Source organism: Prinia subflava, chromosome 12 (genome assembly GCF_021018805.1).
Source record: "Prinia subflava isolate CZ2003 ecotype Zambia chromosome 12, Cam_Psub_1.2, whole genome shotgun sequence".
NCBI classification, from domain to species: domain Eukaryota; kingdom Metazoa; phylum Chordata; class Aves; order Passeriformes; family Cisticolidae; genus Prinia; species Prinia subflava.
The window spans coordinates 5,680,552-5,700,071 of record NC_086258.1 but is presented as its reverse complement, the minus strand read 5'-3'; the positions used below and the strand labels follow the sequence as shown (position 1 = coordinate 5,700,071).

Below are 19,520 nucleotides of genomic sequence, written 5' to 3'. Positions count from 1 at the left end.
GCACGCCTCCAGCAGTCGGGATCGGGGCTGTGTTTGGGGATGTGCTTGGGGGGCTCTGGTTGGGCCGGTGCCTCCAGGGGTCCTTTGCCCACCACGCCCTCGGGGTTCATCCAGCGCCTTCCCCCTCTTTCCTTCGGGCCTCAGACCCTCCAGGGGAGGCACAGGAAGGGCAGAGGACAGTTCAGGGATGCTGGCGAGCTGCAGTTCCCCAGCCTTGAGGGAAAGGGCTGGCTCCCAGCTCCCGGGTGATCCCAGAGGCTGACCCTGGCGTGGTTCAGCTGTGCCCCGCAATCCTGCGGAGAGAGTGGGCAGTGGGTGGGATCAGCAGTTCGGTAACCCCCTTGTCCCGCGGGAAGGTGAGTCACAACTGAGAGCACGGCGGGCCCCTCCAGGAGCCCGCGGGCACCATCCCGAAGCCGGGGATGGGCCCGGGGCAGGTCCTGCCCAGGAGCCGGCAAGGGGCAGCGGCCGCGGCCCGGGAGCGCTGCGGGCTCTTTGGGGGTTCCCGGAGCAGGGCGGGGGCTAAAGGTGCGTCCTGACCTTGTCCTCCGTGTATACCCGAGAGAGCACATGCATGCGGGGAAGGTGAGGATCACGAAAAAGTCTTAAAAGTTTCAATTTTTAATCCAGGAGAGGGAGGAAGGACATTAAGCATACATCTGTTTCCCACAGAAACCGAGTGTCGTGTACCAGTCACTTGTGACCTCCCCTCATTTCTCCGTAAAGGAGAAGCAAACACTGTCCACCTCATCCGTGAAAGATGGTGCAGAGTTTGGGACTAAAAAACCTGATTCTTTTGAAAAAGACTCTTAGAAATGGTAACATCAAGTAACAGTTAAATGTATTTAATTCCTTCAAACAGAAGGATAGCTTGAAGGTACAGCAGAGAAATTATTTCATTGATTTCATTCTCTTTAAAAAACAAAAACAAAACAAAAAACAACATGGCTTCAAAATTCAGGAACAGTATCCAATAAACAAAGTACTATCCCTATGCACCTGCTTTAGTGTGGTACAAAGAGCTTACAGATTCAAATGATTTATCATAAATGACTGAGAAATTGATTCAGATAATGCCTGTTTACAGGGACAGAAACGATGTCGACAAATATGAATAAGTACAGAGATAATCTCTTTAAAAACCCCAAACCTTTCTAACTGTATTTACACACTCAGATGTATTTGTTTCCTTTGGCACTAGAAATTACAGACAGAAGATTCCATTTTATAGCAATTAAACTTTAAAATAACCTTTGAGATAGTCAGGCCATATAGCCCTACCACAGCAGCTTCACCTTTATTAAACTGCTGCCAACTCTATGTTCTAACCCTGGAAATTCAGGCCAAAAAAACCCGAAGTCAGCTATCACCTGTGACAAATTTCACATGGTGGGATTAACTGGATGTGAGGAGCTCAGGCAGTGGGGAATTAATGTTAGATATTTAATAAGAACGAATATCCCATTGTTATTCAAGGTGGATGTCTTTTTAAAAGCTCTTTATACACATATAAAATAAATCCAGTAAAAATGGACACCCATTACATATATTCAGCCAAATTAGACATTAAGTGAACAGTCAGAGCACACGATGGCCAGCTGTAGTATTTCTTCAGCATTGCAGAATTGTGTTAATCCCTAATCATTTCCACGCTAGAAAAAAAAAGTTAAATAACATTTAACTAATATGGTTTATTCTTTTACCATGTTAGTTTACTCTTTAGCCATTGCCAAGAGTAAACCCTCAAGTTTCACAGCAAATTCAGTATTATCAGTACAGTAGCAAGAGTATTTTGGCACCCTGTAAAATCCTAAAGAATGCGCAAGAAAAAAATCTCTTAAGTAGCATTTAATTATCCAGACTTCTCATTTCTTGTTCCTGGTATTTGACTTTACAGAGCCTGAAGCTTTGATTACTTTCAAAACAGTTTTTATAAGTTTTCTGCTAGTAACCAACAGGGATGGAACAACAACGGCACAATATTTTTCCTAAAGCATTCAAGACTAGCCAAAGATTATTTTCCTTGAGGAACTACAATTAAGACTACATAAAAATTAAGTAATGAGGCATCATGGCAAGTAACAGCACATCGACCCTCTACCACAACAGGAAGCTATTTTCAATCTTACAACAAAAAGGAATCAAATTAAAAAACACTAAAATTTACAGGACTTCATGGGTTTTGTTCCTTCTCTCTCTAGATGGTAAGAGACCATTACTGATCAACGTTGTACTTGGCTCTGCAAAGCAGGATGAGGGCAGAAGCTTTTGTTGAGATGGAATAAAGTACATGGTTGTCTTATTTTTGCATTGATCACATGAGACTGGACGTTGCATTGTCTCTGATAACTGGACTGAATCCAAGCTGGACCACACACTTACAGAATGTTTTCCCTCACACATGTTATTTGTGCACGTCTCAACCACACACTGATCTTGTTCTGCCAAGTGTATTCTAAAGCATCAAAAAAAGCTGAATTTTACTACAGCAGATTCTGTGAGGAAAAGGAATCAGAGAATATAACAAGTCTTCCCAGAAGACAGTCTTTTCTACACATCCAAAGAGCTGTTTGAATTTCAGATGAGCTGATAGAACATTTTTTTTAAATATTTCAAAAGCAAAGCATGTTTAAACAACTTCCATTACATTTTGTGGAATACCAGTTCCAACAACCTCTTATGTGAAATTGTTACAAGTTTCTCAAATGCAGTCTCTTAAAATGAGAGTACAGTGTATCTAAAGCACATATACATGCTGCTACCAAGAAAAAAAAAAAAGCAGTGAAGTAGCAATTTTTTATACATGAACTTTACTAAGAATCTTGCTCTTTGAAACAGCCCGCAAATTAGCTTGCAATTAAGATTTGTTTTCAACTGAAAAGACTTACAAAACCACCCAAATATTTTAAGACCACCCCTTGGTCTTTTTATTCTGAACTTGCATGGCATTTTCATGCAAACTGATGTACTGGAAATTACTGGAAGTTCTACAAATCAAGTGACTTTCCTTTTTGCAAAACATGAATTTAACACCTGTGTCTTCACACACAGCACATGACCCTGCAGGGAACTCAGGAGTCAGTGTGCAGTAGGAACTACCAAAGGAAACACTTTACAGGTACTGAAATAGTGGAAACGACATGAACTGGTTCAGTCCACACAACCACAAGGCTGCATTGCACTACAGAGATACTGACAAAATGCCCCTAAAAATTCCAAGAAACTACAAGCAAGTTCTAAATAGGATATACAAACTGTTTCTTTCAGTGAAGACCAACCAGTCCCTTTGTGTACACATTTAGTTTTATTGTAACAAAGCAACTTGTACACTTTAACGTTTAAAACTGAGCATCTTTCTTTCCTTTCCAGTGAAACAAAAAAAAAACCAAAAAGAAAAAAAAGAAAAACCACCAAAAAAAAAAGAATTTAAAAATAAACAAGAACAAAATTACAATAGAGAATGTCAATTCCAAATAAGATCCTACTGGTTCTGCTGATTCTCCATCAAGTGGCAGGGCTCAAAGTCATCATTAGGAGAAGATTTTATTTTAAAAGTGTCATCTTAAACTGCAAGGATGTTTGTTAAACATCACAATTAAACATGCCAAAGGAGAAGAAGCCATGTTGTCAAAATGCCCACTTAACCCACCCAAACATCTGAAACCCACCCCGGCTGACCTTCTATAACCCCATTTTTATTTTTATTTTTTTGTAGTTTTTTTTTCTTTTTTTTTTAAACAAGAGAAAGTAGACAGATACATGTTGGTAAATGCTAACTGTCCATATTCACATAGAGACACAGTGTAATCTCTGAGCCCAATATACAGAGAAAGAAGGAAAAAAGCTAGATTCTATGCACTACTACACAGGGGCCTAGCACTCTTCAGCTTCCAGCAGAGTGAAGGGAGCAGAAGGTTTTCTTTTTTCCCACAGAACATGGTGTGTTGAATTCATAAACAGTTTTTGTTTTGAGACAGAAAGGGATAAAAATGAACTTGAAACAGAAACTGGTAGATTCTTTTCCACTGGATTCTGCTCAAGGTATTTCCCCAAAATAAATTGTGAACCATGGTGTAGAGGAGAGAAAAAGAGACCTCAAGAGAACAAGGCGACTGAGCACAAGAAAAAAAAGACAGCAACTTGCTCCCAGGGACTGGAGAAAAATTAAAAAGGTAAAAAGGGGGTTTGGAATCCATCAGTGTTCAATTAGTCATCTTCTCCTTCATCCTCCTGTTGAAAGATAAGCAACAATTAAATAAATCTAATCACTAAACTTCAGATTGCAAATGCAGTGACCAGAACATTCTACAGTGCCACTCATGGTGCTGTGTGATCTTCTCTTCCCTCACTAAAGGATGGGAACACTTGCCCTGGGTGCCCAGCTACTGACCACACAGAAATCACTCACTACCTGGCTGTCCCAAGGAAAACATCAGAGGTTTGAGAAACTGGGACTTAGAATCACTACAAGCACTGACACGAGTTTAACATGTGAAAAGTGAAGGGGTCATCTTTCCCCCCCCTCATTTAAAACTCTGAAGAACAAAATGCTTCACCTTTCACATGCCAAATTCTAGGTTAGAGAGAGCCCAGAGCAGCCCTCGTCCCACTGCTGCTGGAAGTCAGACACACCACGCCCAGTTCTGAGAAACAAAGACATTCTGAACCAAGTTCCCAACACCCGAGATGCTGACCCTGGAACCCCACTTACTACTAAAACAATTCCTAATTCCTGAACCCAACAAAGTCTTAGCTAGGCTGGTCATGAGGAGAAATAATCCAACAAGTGGGAAGGATGACTGGATGCATCAACAAAAGCCATTTAGATGTAAAGCATTGCTAGAATGCTCAGTAATGAGGTAAGAATTTTGTCATATTAATATCCCAGTTCTCCTAGAGCACTTCCCTTACAAATTTGCTGAAACCATGTACTTCCACTGTCTCTCCTATACACAAACATACCTATTACTACCTGAAACCACTCGAGTTAATGTAGTCACAGTTCTCACACCTTGGAGTGCAGAAAAGAACCAGTCCACCTTTGTCACAATGGCTTGGTGTTCCTACAAGATCCCTCTCAAACACCACATGAATGGCATGAAGGGCAAGATTACTCACCTCTCCTTCTTCTCCCTCATCATCATCTTCATCTTCCTCCCCCTCATCTTCATCTCCTTCTTCATCAATATCCTCTAATCCTTCCTCCTCTTCATCATCATCGTCATCCTCCTCTCCCTCCCCCTCTTCATCATCCATATCAGGAACCTTGAAGACACATTTGCAACATCAGCTACAGTGACCAAATTCACTCTCTCACAGAGCTGTGGTGGGTGCAGATGCCCAGCTCAGGGCTGTACTTACCAAGTAGTACTGTAGGGGATTTGGCCAGATGTCATCCTTGATGACTTCTCCTAGCTCGTCAGCCCCTGCATCAGAGTGGTCAGTGAACCAGGTGAAAAAGCTTTCTGGCTCTTCATGCTGCCTCTTCCTACTGGCTTTGTTCTGTGTCTGGCTTGAACGTTTTGTCAGGTCCTGAAAAGAAAGTTAAGAAGTTCCCTAAAGTCGTCTTGCCATGGCATTTTTATCCCTATAAGCACCATTTAAAAATGTACTTGTCTAAACAACCCTAAGAGGTCACTTTCCCCTCTCCCTTCAAGGGTACATCTGTAAAACACATCTGAAACCCAAACAACTGACAAAAGACACTGCATTTCTCATGAACATGAGGGAACAGGAAATCCACTTGTTTCTTTCAGCGGCCTCCACTGAAAATTCACAGAATCTCACACTTGATTTACTTTTCCCTATCTCAGGGAACACAAGCATGACAAGTGTTTAATGACACACTGAACTTACAAGGTCTCACAACACCCACTCAGAGGAGTTGTAATTGCAGCAACTACTAAATACAGCCAATTAAAGAAAGTCTCCACACCTCTAAGCTCTCTGTTCACCTGGAGATAAAGCTCTACCTAGGCCCTTTTGCCTAAGACTTGCACTCTGAAGTCTTCAGGCCACTCTGTAGTAAGTGCAAAAAACCCCCACAGAAACTGCTAAAACATATGGTCACAAGAACACATGTAAGGTCTGTATCTATCACCTTACCCTAGAAAAGAAGTGTAGTAAGTTTGCAACAATCTTTTTGTTAAGTCTGAAATTAAAGCAATTATTTCTTTGAGCATATGGTTACACCACACTTCTAGTGGTTTTTTTTTTTTTTTTTCCTCCTGACAGAATGACAACATTTGTAGGTTTAGACTGTTTAAGGAAGAACAACAGCAGAATTCACACTGATTTTGTGGTGTATTGTAAAGATCACCGGTCTGCACAGGAATGCAATTTCTGGTACAAAAGTTCTAGTTCTCAATAAGAAAAACATTACATTTTCTCCTTGGTCTGAGAGTGACAAAACAAGCAGCAATTTAACTGCAACCCTCAGTTCTACTTTTAAAAACTCAGTTCAAAATCTTCAGGATAACACTGAAGTACTTTTAACTTCTACAGAAATGAACTGCAGTAAATGAATAATGCCTGAACACTGCCTGGGTGACAGGCATGCCCACATTATTGTGGCTGCAAATTCTACAAAATATGTGGGTTTTGGAAATGAACTTGAGGAAACAGAGAAAAATATAAAACAAGATCACACACTGCTATCTGATCTACCTAAACCTGCTGTCCTTGGAATTTTTCATTTAATAGTAAACAAACATATTGTTGCTTAATAACAACACAACACAGTCTAGATCCTGGCCAAGAGACAAGTATTTGGTACTGTTTTCACTTGGTCACACTTGTGCTCTCCCAGATGCAATACATACCTTTCCAGATTTCCATTTGATCTCAGTCGATTTTGAAGATGGGTCTCCACTTTCATTGAGGTGAAACTCTTTGGAGAGAACTTTATTTTCAAAGTAGGGATTCTCATCAAAATACTGCAGAGTGGAAAGCGAAGAGTTAGAACCCACAACATGGAAACACACGAGTCAAACCTGGCACTAAACAGGTAACTGCAGAGATTTAAGTTATAAACTACAACCCAACAACCAATTACATTAAAAAACTACAGCAAAATCACAAGTGAATAGATCATTTAAAGTACTTACAAAATCTATTCTGTAACCTGATTTGATGTCTTCAAATTCTGTCACCTCAACTCTGGTCAAGTAATGCAGTGCTTCCTCATCTTCTTCTCCCAGGAGTGCAGATACTGAGAGAGAAGGAGGAACCCCACATTAACAAAGCCATGAAACAGCCAGGCAAAACATGGGAAACTGATAGCCAGGAAGATCTAAAAAGCAATACATCTGTCCAAGCCAACCTCTCATGGCTCTTTCTTTTCAAGCCAACAGCCTACCCACACATACCCACCCTTCCCTCTGAAACAGATTTTCATGCATGTAGTTTGCCCAATCTAAGCAGTCTACAAACTTGTTTTGTATAAAGTTTATTGTCAGGAATCTTGTCCTAGGGTGACCCCTAAACCAGGAAAAGTCCCGAGGAGCTCACTTCCAAGTCAAAAAACACCCAAACAATCTAGAATAATTTTTGTTGGTGGTGTTGTTTTTTTTTTGCTTCAAGTTCCCAATGAACTGAATAAAGTGGGAATTTTAAATTTTACATTGCAATTTAAAATGTACGAAAAAAAATTAGGATTGAAGTGTTTTAGTAAACAAGATGTTCTTTTGGTTCAACAAGTGCAACAAAGAAAAAGCTTAAAAAATGCAATCCAGGACAGAAAGGAGGTGTTTTGTGTGCTTAGTAACAACTCCACAAGACCCTTAGAGCTTTAAGACACTTATATAACAAGCAAGCAAACACTGAATTTACAGGGGGAAAAAAGAGGCTACTAAGAATGTACCTTGTGGGTGGTTGACAAATGTTGTTACCCAGAAATTCGGGATTTTGGCGATCAATTCTGACCTCTTCTGGAAGAATGGTTGGCGGAGTTTGTTGTATTTCTGTTCTACTTTCAAAATTTCCTCACTGGCTTGTTCATTCAGTCTGTAACAGAAAGAGCCATGTTAACCACTGAGAGAACTGGGATTTAAGGACACATCAGAGCAGTTAACTAAAAGTTGAAAGGGTTTGATAAGACCAGTCTGCCATATTGTGCAGATGAAGTGTCCCAAAAAACCCAGAAGCTTAGAGCTGTAACAACTGTTAAAAAACACTCTGCCAGAAGCAATCTCCCTGATCTGAATGGAACCTCCTAAACACCTTGAACATTCTGCAGAGGTGGACCTTTATTTATGCAAAGGAAAACAGTGTTTTACCTCGTGAACATTTTGTCTGCATAAAACCTGCAGATGGGTAACACAGCCCTATCACCTCACTATAACTTTTAGACAGGCAAGGAAGCTTTCTGCACCCTGTGCAAGTAAAATCTGAAGACTTAAAATTGAACTGTTGTTGTAAAAAGCCAAAGCCTTGATACTGCAACAGCTTCAAACGTTCACAGCCCCAGCAGTCACCTGCAGCCCTTGTAGGGCACTGGGTATGGAGAGAACATGAAGGCAGGGACTGACACAGAACCCACAGTCCCAAGAGCTTGGGCATACAAAATTAACATCTCAGAGCCATTTTCCGTGTATTATTGCACAAGCACATGAATATTATAATAAAAATGTATAATAAAAGCTGGCTTTTCAGCCATGTGTTTGGTTCTGCTTGCTAAGAGCAAAATATTTTAGCCAAATAGCTTACATATTAACTTGAGAAGCCACTGAGAAATACATTTCTATTAGCAAAAATACCACAATTAATTAAAATTTTTAAACTCAAGTTCTACCTCTTTAATTATAGACAATTAAGCAAGAAACCAGGACATTTCTTTGTTATTTTAATGTCTCTAATAAAGTCAGAACACAGGTATATCTAGGCAGAGTTCAAAGACAGTGAGTACTACTGAGTGCTCACTTTACTAAACACTTTCACTTTTGCTGGTTTCTGCTAAAACATTTTAAAAGTTAGATAATGTTTACCTGTCTATTTCATTCTGTACTTCATCAATGTGTTCAATTGCTTCCTGTTGCTCTTTTTCTGAAAAACAAATGAAAACGTGTCAATATCCCTTCATTCAAAAGCCTGACAAATCACCTGGGGTTTCTCTTTGAGACATTCTCTAGTGATCTACTGTAGAAATTCTCAGGTATTTCTTATAAATGTCACAGGAGTTACAAGACCTCAAAGCACCAGCTTTAAATGCTGTGCTGCAGCTGAAGTGCAGCGAAGTTTGACAAAACAGCCCTTAAAGTGATTTCCCCCTAGAAACCACAGCTCACATCCCGCTACACTGTTTTATAAGCACACTTAAATCATCACTCAATAATAATTTAATTAAAAAGTAATAAGCTGCATTCGCTACGACCGACACATTTGAAGAAAGGTAAAGTAATTTAAAGAGCAATGAAATATCACTAGAAATAGCCTATCTGGGCACATGCTACCTTGCAAAAACCGAAAGGAACGTTCGAAAGGAGGGTTACAAATGAAAGACACGCGAAAGCCGCCGTTTGGCAGGTATTTTCCAATGGGCACTTCCTCTGGACCAAGTTTGGCCGAGGCCTGGGTTACGGAGCGCTGTTTACCCACCGCGCGGGAGATGAATGAGCAGCAGCGGGAAGCGGCTGGAGCGGAGCAGCGCCCGGTGCGCGTCCCGCACGGCCCGGCCCGAGCTGGGAGACAGCTCTGACTCTCTCCTCGCGGACGCGGGGGACGCACGTGGGGAAGGCGCCCCGACCTTTAAAAGCCGAGATCGCACGTGGGACGGCGCGGGCGGCCCCAGCACCGCGTGTCTCCGCCGCTCCATCCCCGCGCGGCCCGGCAGCACCACGCGGCCGCGGCCGGCGCGGGAGGCGGCGGCGCATCATGGCGGCGGCGGCGGAGCACAATGAGGCTCCGCGGATGCTGCTCCGGGAGGGGCGGCGGGGGGGTCCCGCTGCTCCGCCGAGCCGCAGCGCCCCCCGCCCGGCCCCGCGGGGAGGGAAGCCGGGCCGGCAGCGCAGACAAAAGGGCGCTAACATGGCCTCCTCCCGCCGCCGCCGGGCCTGCACATCCGCCCGGCCGGGCCCGCGCTCCGCCCGCCCCCGGCGCGGCCGCGGCCCGTGCGGCGGGGGAAAATGGCGGTCGGCGCGAGGCGGAGGCCGCGCCGGCTGCCGCCATTCCCGTCCCGCCCCCGGCGCGGCCTCACCTGAGGTCTCGTCGGCCCCATCGTGGTTAGAGTTCAGCTCCTTCTTACTGACTTTGGCCGCCGGCGCCGACATGTTGGTGGCTGCGGAGCGCGGAGGGCGGGAGGGAGGGGGGGGGCTGCAATGGGGCTGCGCGGGGGGGGGCCGGGCACTGACTCCTCCTGCTGCTGCTGCTGCTGCTGCCGCCGCCACTCAGGTCCCTCCGCCGCCGGGGCGCTCCCGCCTCCTCCGCGCGGTCCTGCCGGATACCGGAGCGGCAACGGCGCCTCTCACTCCCCTCGCGCTCCCTCGCCCAGAGCCGCCACCGCCGCCTCCTCCTCTGCTGCTGGCGAGGGGCGGGCACGCGGCGCGCATGCGCGGCCCCCCCCGCCCGGCCGGGCCACGGCGGCCGCAACGCGCGTGCGCGCCGAGCCCCCCGCCCCGGGCGCGCTGTGCCGCGGGCGGTGCGATGCGCAGGCGCACTGCGCTCCGCGCACACACACACGCCGGGGAGGCCCCGCGTGCGCAGCCGCAGAGAGGCCGCGCCCCCCGACCGCCCCAAGCCGGGCGCCCATTGGTCGGAGGGCGCTGGGGGGCGTGACCGCGGCGCGGAGACACAGAGGACGGCGCGCGCGGGAGGGCGGGGGCGCGCGCCGGGCGTGTAGGAGAAAGGGCCGCGCATGCGTGCGCTGCACGTGCCCGCGCGCCCTCGGTGTGGCGGCGCGCGCGAGGCCCGGTGAGTTTCCCCCCCCCTCGTTCCATCCCCCCACGGCCCGTGGAGACACCGAGCCCTTGGTGCGGCCGGGATGGGGCCGCTCCCTCCCCCTGCCGGGGGACATCGAGGGCACAAATGGATTTACTCGATTCTCAAAAGGTGCTCAGTAGGCTGCGGTCCCGCTGCCTGAGGCGTTCCCCCGGGACTGGGCTCAGCGCCTCCCTGCCGGGAGTGAGGTCGCGTTTCCAGCCTGCCGTGCTCTGGGATGTGGGATCCACGTCTTCCTGCACTGCCTGCCTTACCTGGGTCATGGCACAAAGTAATCATGGAATTACCAAGATAAGAGACCTTTTAAGAACATCATGTCCAGTGTTCACCGAGTACTGCCATCGTAACCCCCGAAGCCATTAAAGCACATCACCCAGTGCCAGATCCAGACACCTCTTGAGCACCTCCAGGGATGGTGACTCCACCTATTCCAATGCATGGCACCTTAGCAGGGAAAAATCTCTCTCAAATATCTTATCAGAATCTCCCGTCTCAGCTTAAGGCCAGGCAGAAGAGCCGGGTCCCCACCTCAGTGCATCCTCCTTTCAGGTGGCTGTGGAGAGCAATGAGGTGCCCCCTGAGCCTCCTCGAGACTAAACAAACCCATATAAATAACCTGGGACATGCTGTGTTGAGGGCACAGAGCCCTGTCAGTCACATCCAGCTCAGTTACTGGGGAGCTGGACTCCAGAAGGTCACAGAGCTGTCTGCCAGCACACCTGCCACTGCACCGAGAGCAGGCAGACTTTAAATAACCCTTTTTGTCCCTTTCCTGTCCACCTGTCATGTCATGGAGCTCAGTGCAGCTCCACAGCTACAGCTCGCCTGCGTTTGCTCTTAAAGGAATAGCCAAGTCACTCTTTTCAATCAAAAGCAGCAGTGTATCATTGACAGATGAGTGTCAGGATACAAATCGGGTTAAGATACAAGTGTAGTTTTGATGAAGTAGGAATTTGCTGTCTGTATTTGCTTCCCCAGTCATACAACACCAGCATAGTCTTCCTGTTCATTTCCTGTTTTGCCTCTTCCAGTTGCTCTTCTACTGGACCTACTCAGTGAGGCCTGGATTAGTTCCTGCCTCCTCAGAAGTTTTGACTGTACTTTTCTGAATCCTGCTCCCACCTGTTGCTTCCAAATCCCCATTGTTTTTTCTTTTGTATTCTCAGCTGTCACTTCCCACATGCTCCGTCCTTGTTTCCACTGCCACCAGCAAGGGCTGCCCCGTGTGCAGGGTTTGTGTTGTGCTTCCCTGTGCAAACAGCAGGAGAGAGGAGCTTACTTGCATCTCTTACTCCTCTGCTTTCACGAACAGCAATTGCAGCCGCTGGACATAAAAGGTAAGCAAAGCATCCCAACTTTATAAATGCAGGATTATGAAATCCTTCCCAAAGGGGGGATGTCTCAAGGCCCTCCTGAAGCCCATCACAGCATGGGCTCTTTCCTTATTCTGTCTGCATGTCCCAAGATTGATTAATATGATTAATATCTTCCAATTCAGATAAGGTAAACTCATGTGTGTAGCTTGGTTTTCTTCCTTCTGTTTCATTTGGGTCTCTTGACTATGCAGTTGTATCTGCTTGGGTTTTTTCCCTCTCATCTGTAATTTACTATATTGTATTTCTCTAGATTAGTCTTTGAAGGTCTAGAATTTGAAATACAGATGGCAAGTCTGAAAGCTCGTTCCAAGCAGGAACAAGTGGCACCTGTCAGTTCCCTACTAGAACCCCTTGTTTAGTCTATAAATTACCAGGTAATCCTGAAGTACACGATTATGGTGATACACTGATGTATCTAAAACCAAGTAATCGTTAATTTTAACTGCTGTACTGTTAAAAAACATTTCCAAGATCTGTTCTTACTACCCTAAAACTAGCTGTTATCAACAAAAAAAGGGTATGTTGATTATATATAAATATTAAAAAGAATATAAATACATGTAAATATTAAAAGAATATGAGTTTACTATCCGTGAGACAGTAACAAAAGAACCCTCAAAAATGTAGAGGGTTTATTGATAAATATTCAGTTACCTCCCTTCAAATCTTTCTAATGTTTTCATGACCTGTAACTAACCTCTAAGGCAGTTTTAGTCCTTGAATAACTGTTGAGGGTTTAAATGTACAGTTATAACTGCACATTTTCCTCAAGAATTGACTAAACAGAGTCAATTTCCTTTCTTTGTAAAGGAAATCTCATATTTACTCCTTGAAGTTAAAGTTCAGATCTCCAGCATTTCTTTCCTTGGTTAGATGTGTTACTACAAGACAGAGACATAATTGGTAATCATGCTTACTTTCTGGAATGTCAAGTCAGCTGTAAATTTTAAACTTGAACCCACAATTTGGCAAATGAAATCAGAAAATGTGCTAAAATCCTCTCCAATACAATGCAGTGATGTGTGAAAAAAAGATTACATCTCCTCCTAAGTATTTCTGCAAGACAAAATGGGTATATAGATGATCATACAAGTAAGTCAATGTAATTAACAGCAACGCATCATTTCACAGACTTCCAAAGAATTGGAAATTATTGTAGAGAAATATAAAACAAGGATCATTTTACCATCACTGAAATGCAACCAACTGCTTAACAATTGTACATCTATGCTGGGAGCCTGGTTTTCCACAGAGAACTTGCAGGCTTGGGCTCTGTATGAAAAACAATCCCCCTTGGAGTGCAAGACAAATTTTTAGAGTATATGAGAGCTGAGTACACCTGTGAGTTGAAGGCCCATTTCAAGAACACACAAGCTTGTACTTGATAGCGAAGCCTGACTGGCACATCAGGGCTTGCTGGGAGCCACAGGCAGAGACACGGGGCTGGTTTGCTGTGTGTGATCAGTCTGACAGCCCTGGGGAACTGCTGAGCCTCCCAGGCACTGCACACACGGTTTGGCACAGGCATTAACCAGTCAAATACCAGCTCCAACTGTTTATTCATCTCCTCGAGTCACAGACCTTCCCAGTCAAGCATTCGTGTTAGAACTGAAGGGTGAGATAACGACAGAGGAATCTTCCACATGTCCTCACAGTTGTTGCAGTTTAAACCTTCGGATGAAAATATTTCGGGGCTGATAATTGCCTTGAAGGAGGACAGCAGTTCAGCAACACAGACAACAGGCAGTGACTAACAATATGTCACTGAAGAAACCCAGTGATCCTATTTGTATTATGAGTTTTTTCCCCTTATGAAATTTCCATTAGACGTCGTTGCAAAATTGACTTTTATTTTTTTCTACACAACATCTTTAACTTACCAGAGCACCTCCTTGTAATCCATGAAGAGATGTATGGTCACATCACACCTATGCTTGTTCCCAGGTACTAGAGGCAAAGAGGCAGACAAAATACTCTTTAAACTATTGAATTGAAAGTCAATGAAACCTTAGACATTTCTGAACATGAGGCATAAGCTTTTCAGACATGTTGAGGACTAGATGAATCTGTACCTTGTGCTTATGCACAGAGATACACAGAAGATCCTCTCCATCTTCTCCACTCATAGAGAAATTAAAAGGGAGACAATATTCCTACAGAGTAAATTCAAAAATGTTTGCTTTCCAGGGTTTTAACTCTGGACTCTGGTCAATTCTTAAAACTCTTATTATTTATCATCTCCTCAGTCCTAGAGCAGGAAAACTCTTGCTGGATCCTAGGCAGAGTTGACTATCACTTCTAGATTTGGTCCTTCGGGAATAGCACTGGAGGCAAAAATTTTACACTCTGTGTATTTCATCCATTGTCTTGTTACCAAGTGGCAGCGGTCTTTGTGGGGATCATTAAAAACTTCCCTTGTTATGTAGAGCACTATTGATATTTGAACTCTCAGGGGGAGTAACCTCCGTCTCTATCCAAAAAGTATCAGATAAAAATAAATACACACAATATTGCTCAGCAAAGAACAAGTACATTAATTACAATTCATTAGTTTGAAGTTGGTATTACTCAAACATTTACGGTGTGTATTGAGTCTCGTGTAGGAGTATGGTGACAGGAAAGGTGAGACAAAAGACAGGAAAACATGTAGGAATCTGTCATATACAGTTTTTGCTATAATAATACATTGTGCACATTATTCCTTTCATCTGAGAATGTCAAAGCTCATTTAAAAAATCTGGTTAAATGTAAAAAGCTCTGTGAGGAAAGTAATTCTTTACTGGTAGGTGAACTGAATGCCAGAGTTATTCAGAGTTATTGCTCATTAGAGTCAGAGATGGAACTCAAGAATAGAACTGGTCTCCAACTTCAGCTACATAAAATGCTGCACGAGTTGCCAGCAATGATCTGTGAGTGGAATTTGGTTAATTGTGTCAGTCTGTAGGAACAGTTATTATTTTTTGGTATTACAATAGCTCTGAGAGGCCTGCAACTGTAATCCCTGCATGTGAGTTTCTACCTGCACACACAGCAGAGTGGCTCGGGTTTGGAAGAATGTAAAGTCGTTCAGGACATGGTTTGACAAACTATTTTTTGGTAGAAGTTCCTACTTAAGCATTCCCCACCACACATTCCACCCCTCTCCCCCTTTACGCTGTTCCTGCATTGTGCCAGTGATTTTTTTTTTCTGGTGTGTGTTAAATTGAATCTGAATCTGATTTCAATTAGAAATAGTCCCCACAACTCCATTTTCTTAAACTCAGACTAGCACTCTGATCTGGTTCCCTGGTGCAGATGCAGGAACAATGTTAGAAGTAAGAGAGTCCCGTGAAGACAGGAATGAAAGAGTGAGGAACACATTTTACACAAGTTTCACTTAGCAGAGGTGTTTGTCAAACTGTGCCCTTAACTGAGTCCAACCATGACAAGGTTCTAACTGCAACTGGTCTGAAAAGACAGCAATTTGTTTTTGTAAGTTTTTTAAAAATTAACACAAACAAGTGGAATATATAAGTAAACAAAAGAGCAGCTCTGCCACCTCAGGTGATACTGTAAAACTTTCAGAGTAGAAATTGAGGTCATTGACAAAACATCTTCCTTTCCCCTTTGGAGTCAAAACTAATGTCTCTCAGAAACACACAAAGGAAATAACCTTTAAACTCCGTGTTTGTTTTCACAGTGCTATGACTGGAAAATAATTTCATCTGCCTTTGTAAAGGGGGGGGTGGGGTGGTATAAAACAAAGTAGAGACCATTTCCCTCCCACCACAGCCGTACATCTATTATCTGACTCACCACTTCTGGGACTCCTTCTGGCAGCTCTGGTTTTATTGCACTGAAAATTCAAGCCTGTGAAAATATTCCCTATTTTCAGGTTTACTTTGTTCACTGCTTTGTTCAGGTCACTGTTCCTTCCTTTAGGGGTCTGGAACTCGACATTCAGCAAGGGCTGGATGTTGCTGTTCTTAAGCCTTGTGAGAAGGACCAGCTCAGTGGAAGGAAGGGGGGAGGGAAAGGAAGGGGGAGGAGAGTCCATATCTGAAGAGAGACTCCAGACTAGAGAAATTTTACTGACATCCATTCAGTTTCCAGCGGGGTCTCCTTCAAGGGCTTTTACTGAGCTCCAAAGGCTCCTGCAATTCACAGCGGCATTTACATGCAACGTTTCCCTCTGGGAGCTAAGGTATAACTGCACTCCTGGATAATAATCACAAAGAATACCACCAGACTCCCATTGAAATGTCAACCAGCCACTACTGTTGGAGAGAGTAACAAAGAGATGCTAATATAATTAATTATGAAGCCTCAGTACCCTCATTAACACATCTTTAGTGCCTAGATCTTTGAAAATCAGCTGTATAAAGTGACTGTCAGAGTTAATTCCTCATAAATTGCCTCCTGTCACATGCCAGCACTGCAGCAAGTTCTCTCAGGCCTTGATGCTAAGAAATCGGTGGGGGTTTTTACGTTCTGATGCGGTTTTATTGGTGTTATTAAAGGTGCAAGTTGTTGCATAAGCAGTATGTCAGGCCAGGGTAGAGGAAAAGAAAAATGCCTTTAGTCAGCCCAGCTTATACAGTCGGTGGCATAAATAGGAAAAGTTTCAGTCAATTAAATGGAAAACTAAGGACAAAAGAAAAAACAGGAATTAAAGGTGTCACATAATTTGGCATTTAAATGTTTCCGGACCTTTTTTTTTTTTTTTTTTTTTTTTTTTTTTTTTTTTTTTTAAATTTGAGGACTGCAGCCAGTTTATAGCTCTCCCTCCTACTGCTGCCTTTACGACAGCATTCCAGCTCCAGGCCTCATTCCAGAGCATCCTCCTTCCCCTCCACTCCCGCTCACAAATATATATTTCAATAGGCTTAGGCTACACGGAGTTCCAAAAGCAGCATGTAATTGGTGCAATTGTCTTTTACACTTCTCCAGAGAGAGCCACATTCATGCTGCTTAAGCCCTGTTTTGTCATATTTTCCCTCTTTTTTTTTTTTCCAAGCTGGGCTGAGATCAGTACTTGTGCTGGGAACCCTCCATATATACTGAAGAAAGAAGTTACAGAAACGGGCTGCATGGGTGGTTCATTCTGTTATTTCTCAGTACCAGACTGTCACTCTGCTACAAGATAAAGGGAGGCGATAAAAAGAAAGTGATCATTACAAATCACTTGGCATTTTCCACGAGCAGTTAAAACACTCACACTGACATATCCAATTTGTCTATACAAGACACTCTGCTTCCCTTCATCTTCCATGTGCTTTTGAGAAGGTGATAATCTTTCTGCAGTGCATGAGTTTGTAAAGTTATCTCTCTGTGCTTGTATAATACGTTACAGGATTCTTTGTAATCTCCGTTGTACTTGGGATTAAAAAAAATGAAACGAGATATTTTTATTTGCCATTTAAGAAGTGGCTTTCACAGTAAGTGTTTTTGCTGGTCTAGCTAACCTGGCAATATGCAAACTCTCTAAATGGAGGTAAAATTTATATCAGTAAAAGGAGTCCTTGCAAATCTGGCTTTCATGCTGCATTGGCTAACATGGTAGGAACATTAATTTGTTCTCCACTCTTAAATTACATATCCATACCCCAGTAAAAGTAAGATGTATTTATTGAACATTCAGTGTTCATAGAAATAATCTCAGAAATGGAAGTGGCATGCTTGAAATTAAATGACTAGAGATTTCTGAAAGAGTGACCCAGAACTATCCTGCAAATTCTGTTTGCTTGCTTTACACAAGCACAAATATGATGGTACCAAGTGGAACGTAACAACTTATTTCTGAATGTCCTTTTTTGAAACCACACTTTTGCAAAGGAGAACCAGTTCTGTTTAGAGGATTAATATCTGTCCACATTGCTTTCCAATATACCCACTGGCTTTAAACATAGCAGTTAAAATTCCAACAACTGTTTGAGATGCCACAGACACAATACGAGTTGATGAAGTGATGTACAAAACAGATAACTAATTTTTAGTCATGCATGGTTACTGAATATGGGATTAATTTTAAGGGATCTCTGTTTTCTTTCATGCTGTCAGCACTGCAAAGGGTCAGGTACCTTTGAGGAGTGGCACAGCAGATTGTACCTTTATTTCTGAGACGAGATGCTGCACGTGCTGCTACAAACTCAGCAGGAACTAGAGGCTGCTGAGACCAAAAGGAGAGAGACACTGCCAGTCACCTTGTTGACAGCAGCAATCCCCTGCCCAAGGCAGAGACTCCCAGCTGCCACCGAGTTCAGAGCACCATGGCAGCCAGGATTCAGGATCCTGAGCCTTTCACAGATGCCTCTTTGGACAATCCATGGCACTCGGCCCCGTGCCAGCTCTGCCTGCCATTCCAGCCCTGCTGGCAGTGCCTTTGTGCCCCTGTGGCGGTGACTTGCTGCCACCTGCCACAGAGCTTCCCCCTGGCTCCTTCCTGGTCTGCTTACACTTGACTAAAATCTTTGTCTTATTATTAATCATGAAGGAATAAATAGGGGAAAAACCATACCTGTACAGGGCAAGAAACCCCACCCATATTTATGAGGAGCCCCCGACTAATTCTGCAAAGTACAGTAGATCATGGTTTTGATGGAGATGGATCCTTTTGATAATGTATCACGTCTTTTGGTGTTACAGGGCTTCAGAAGTGACCTGACGTTTTCTGCTAAGATGGAAAAATAGATTTTCAAAGCAAAAAGGGCACAGCATTTGCAGGGATATTTGGGAGAGGGGACAGGGAAAAGGAGGTCACAAATTAGAGAACATGCATGAGCCTGTTACAGATAGCACTGGAAAAGAAATAGCTGGGGGATTCACACAGCTTGAGGTAACACACAGAGTCCACACGAGAACCTGAACCCTCATCAGGCTACTGAGCACCTGGTGGGGTCCATGGACATGGGTTCAACACTGACAGTTGTGGGGACATCACTTCCCTCAAGGTTTGGTGAATTTTAAAATCGTGAATTTCTAACAAAAAAAAAAACACAGGAGTAACCAGTCAGATATTGTCCATACTCAACAAGCACAAATGTCAGCACAAAGCCGCTTCCAACTCCAGATTACATCCTTTGGTTAATGCAAAGGCAATAGCTCAGTACCCAGGCCTCAGCCAGACCACATCTGTCACCTCGGGCTGTTCAGCAGTGCACAGGAAGGATGGGAACAATCAGGGAACAGAATTAGGTCTTGCTGGTTATAGAAGCTGGAGAAACAAGTAGGTTA

At 43.9% G+C, this 19,520-nt stretch overlaps 1 protein-coding gene across 1 annotated transcript; it reads right to left on the bottom strand.

Annotated features, from left to right (window-relative positions):
* Positions 1-3,285: 3,285 nt before the first annotated feature.
* Positions 3,286-10,566, bottom strand: SET (SET nuclear proto-oncogene). Its single transcript, XM_063410057.1, has 8 exons — positions 10,193-10,566; positions 8,985-9,042; positions 7,862-8,004; positions 7,107-7,210; positions 6,822-6,935; positions 5,362-5,532; positions 5,119-5,265; positions 3,286-4,230 (listed from the first exon to the last, which is right to left on the bottom strand). The coding sequence occupies exons 1-8, from the start codon at positions 10,263-10,265 to the stop codon at positions 4,207-4,209; spliced, it is 834 nt and encodes a 277-aa protein (XP_063266127.1). The 5' UTR covers positions 10,266-10,566; the 3' UTR covers positions 3,286-4,206.
* Positions 10,567-19,520: the final 8,954 nt, after the last annotated feature.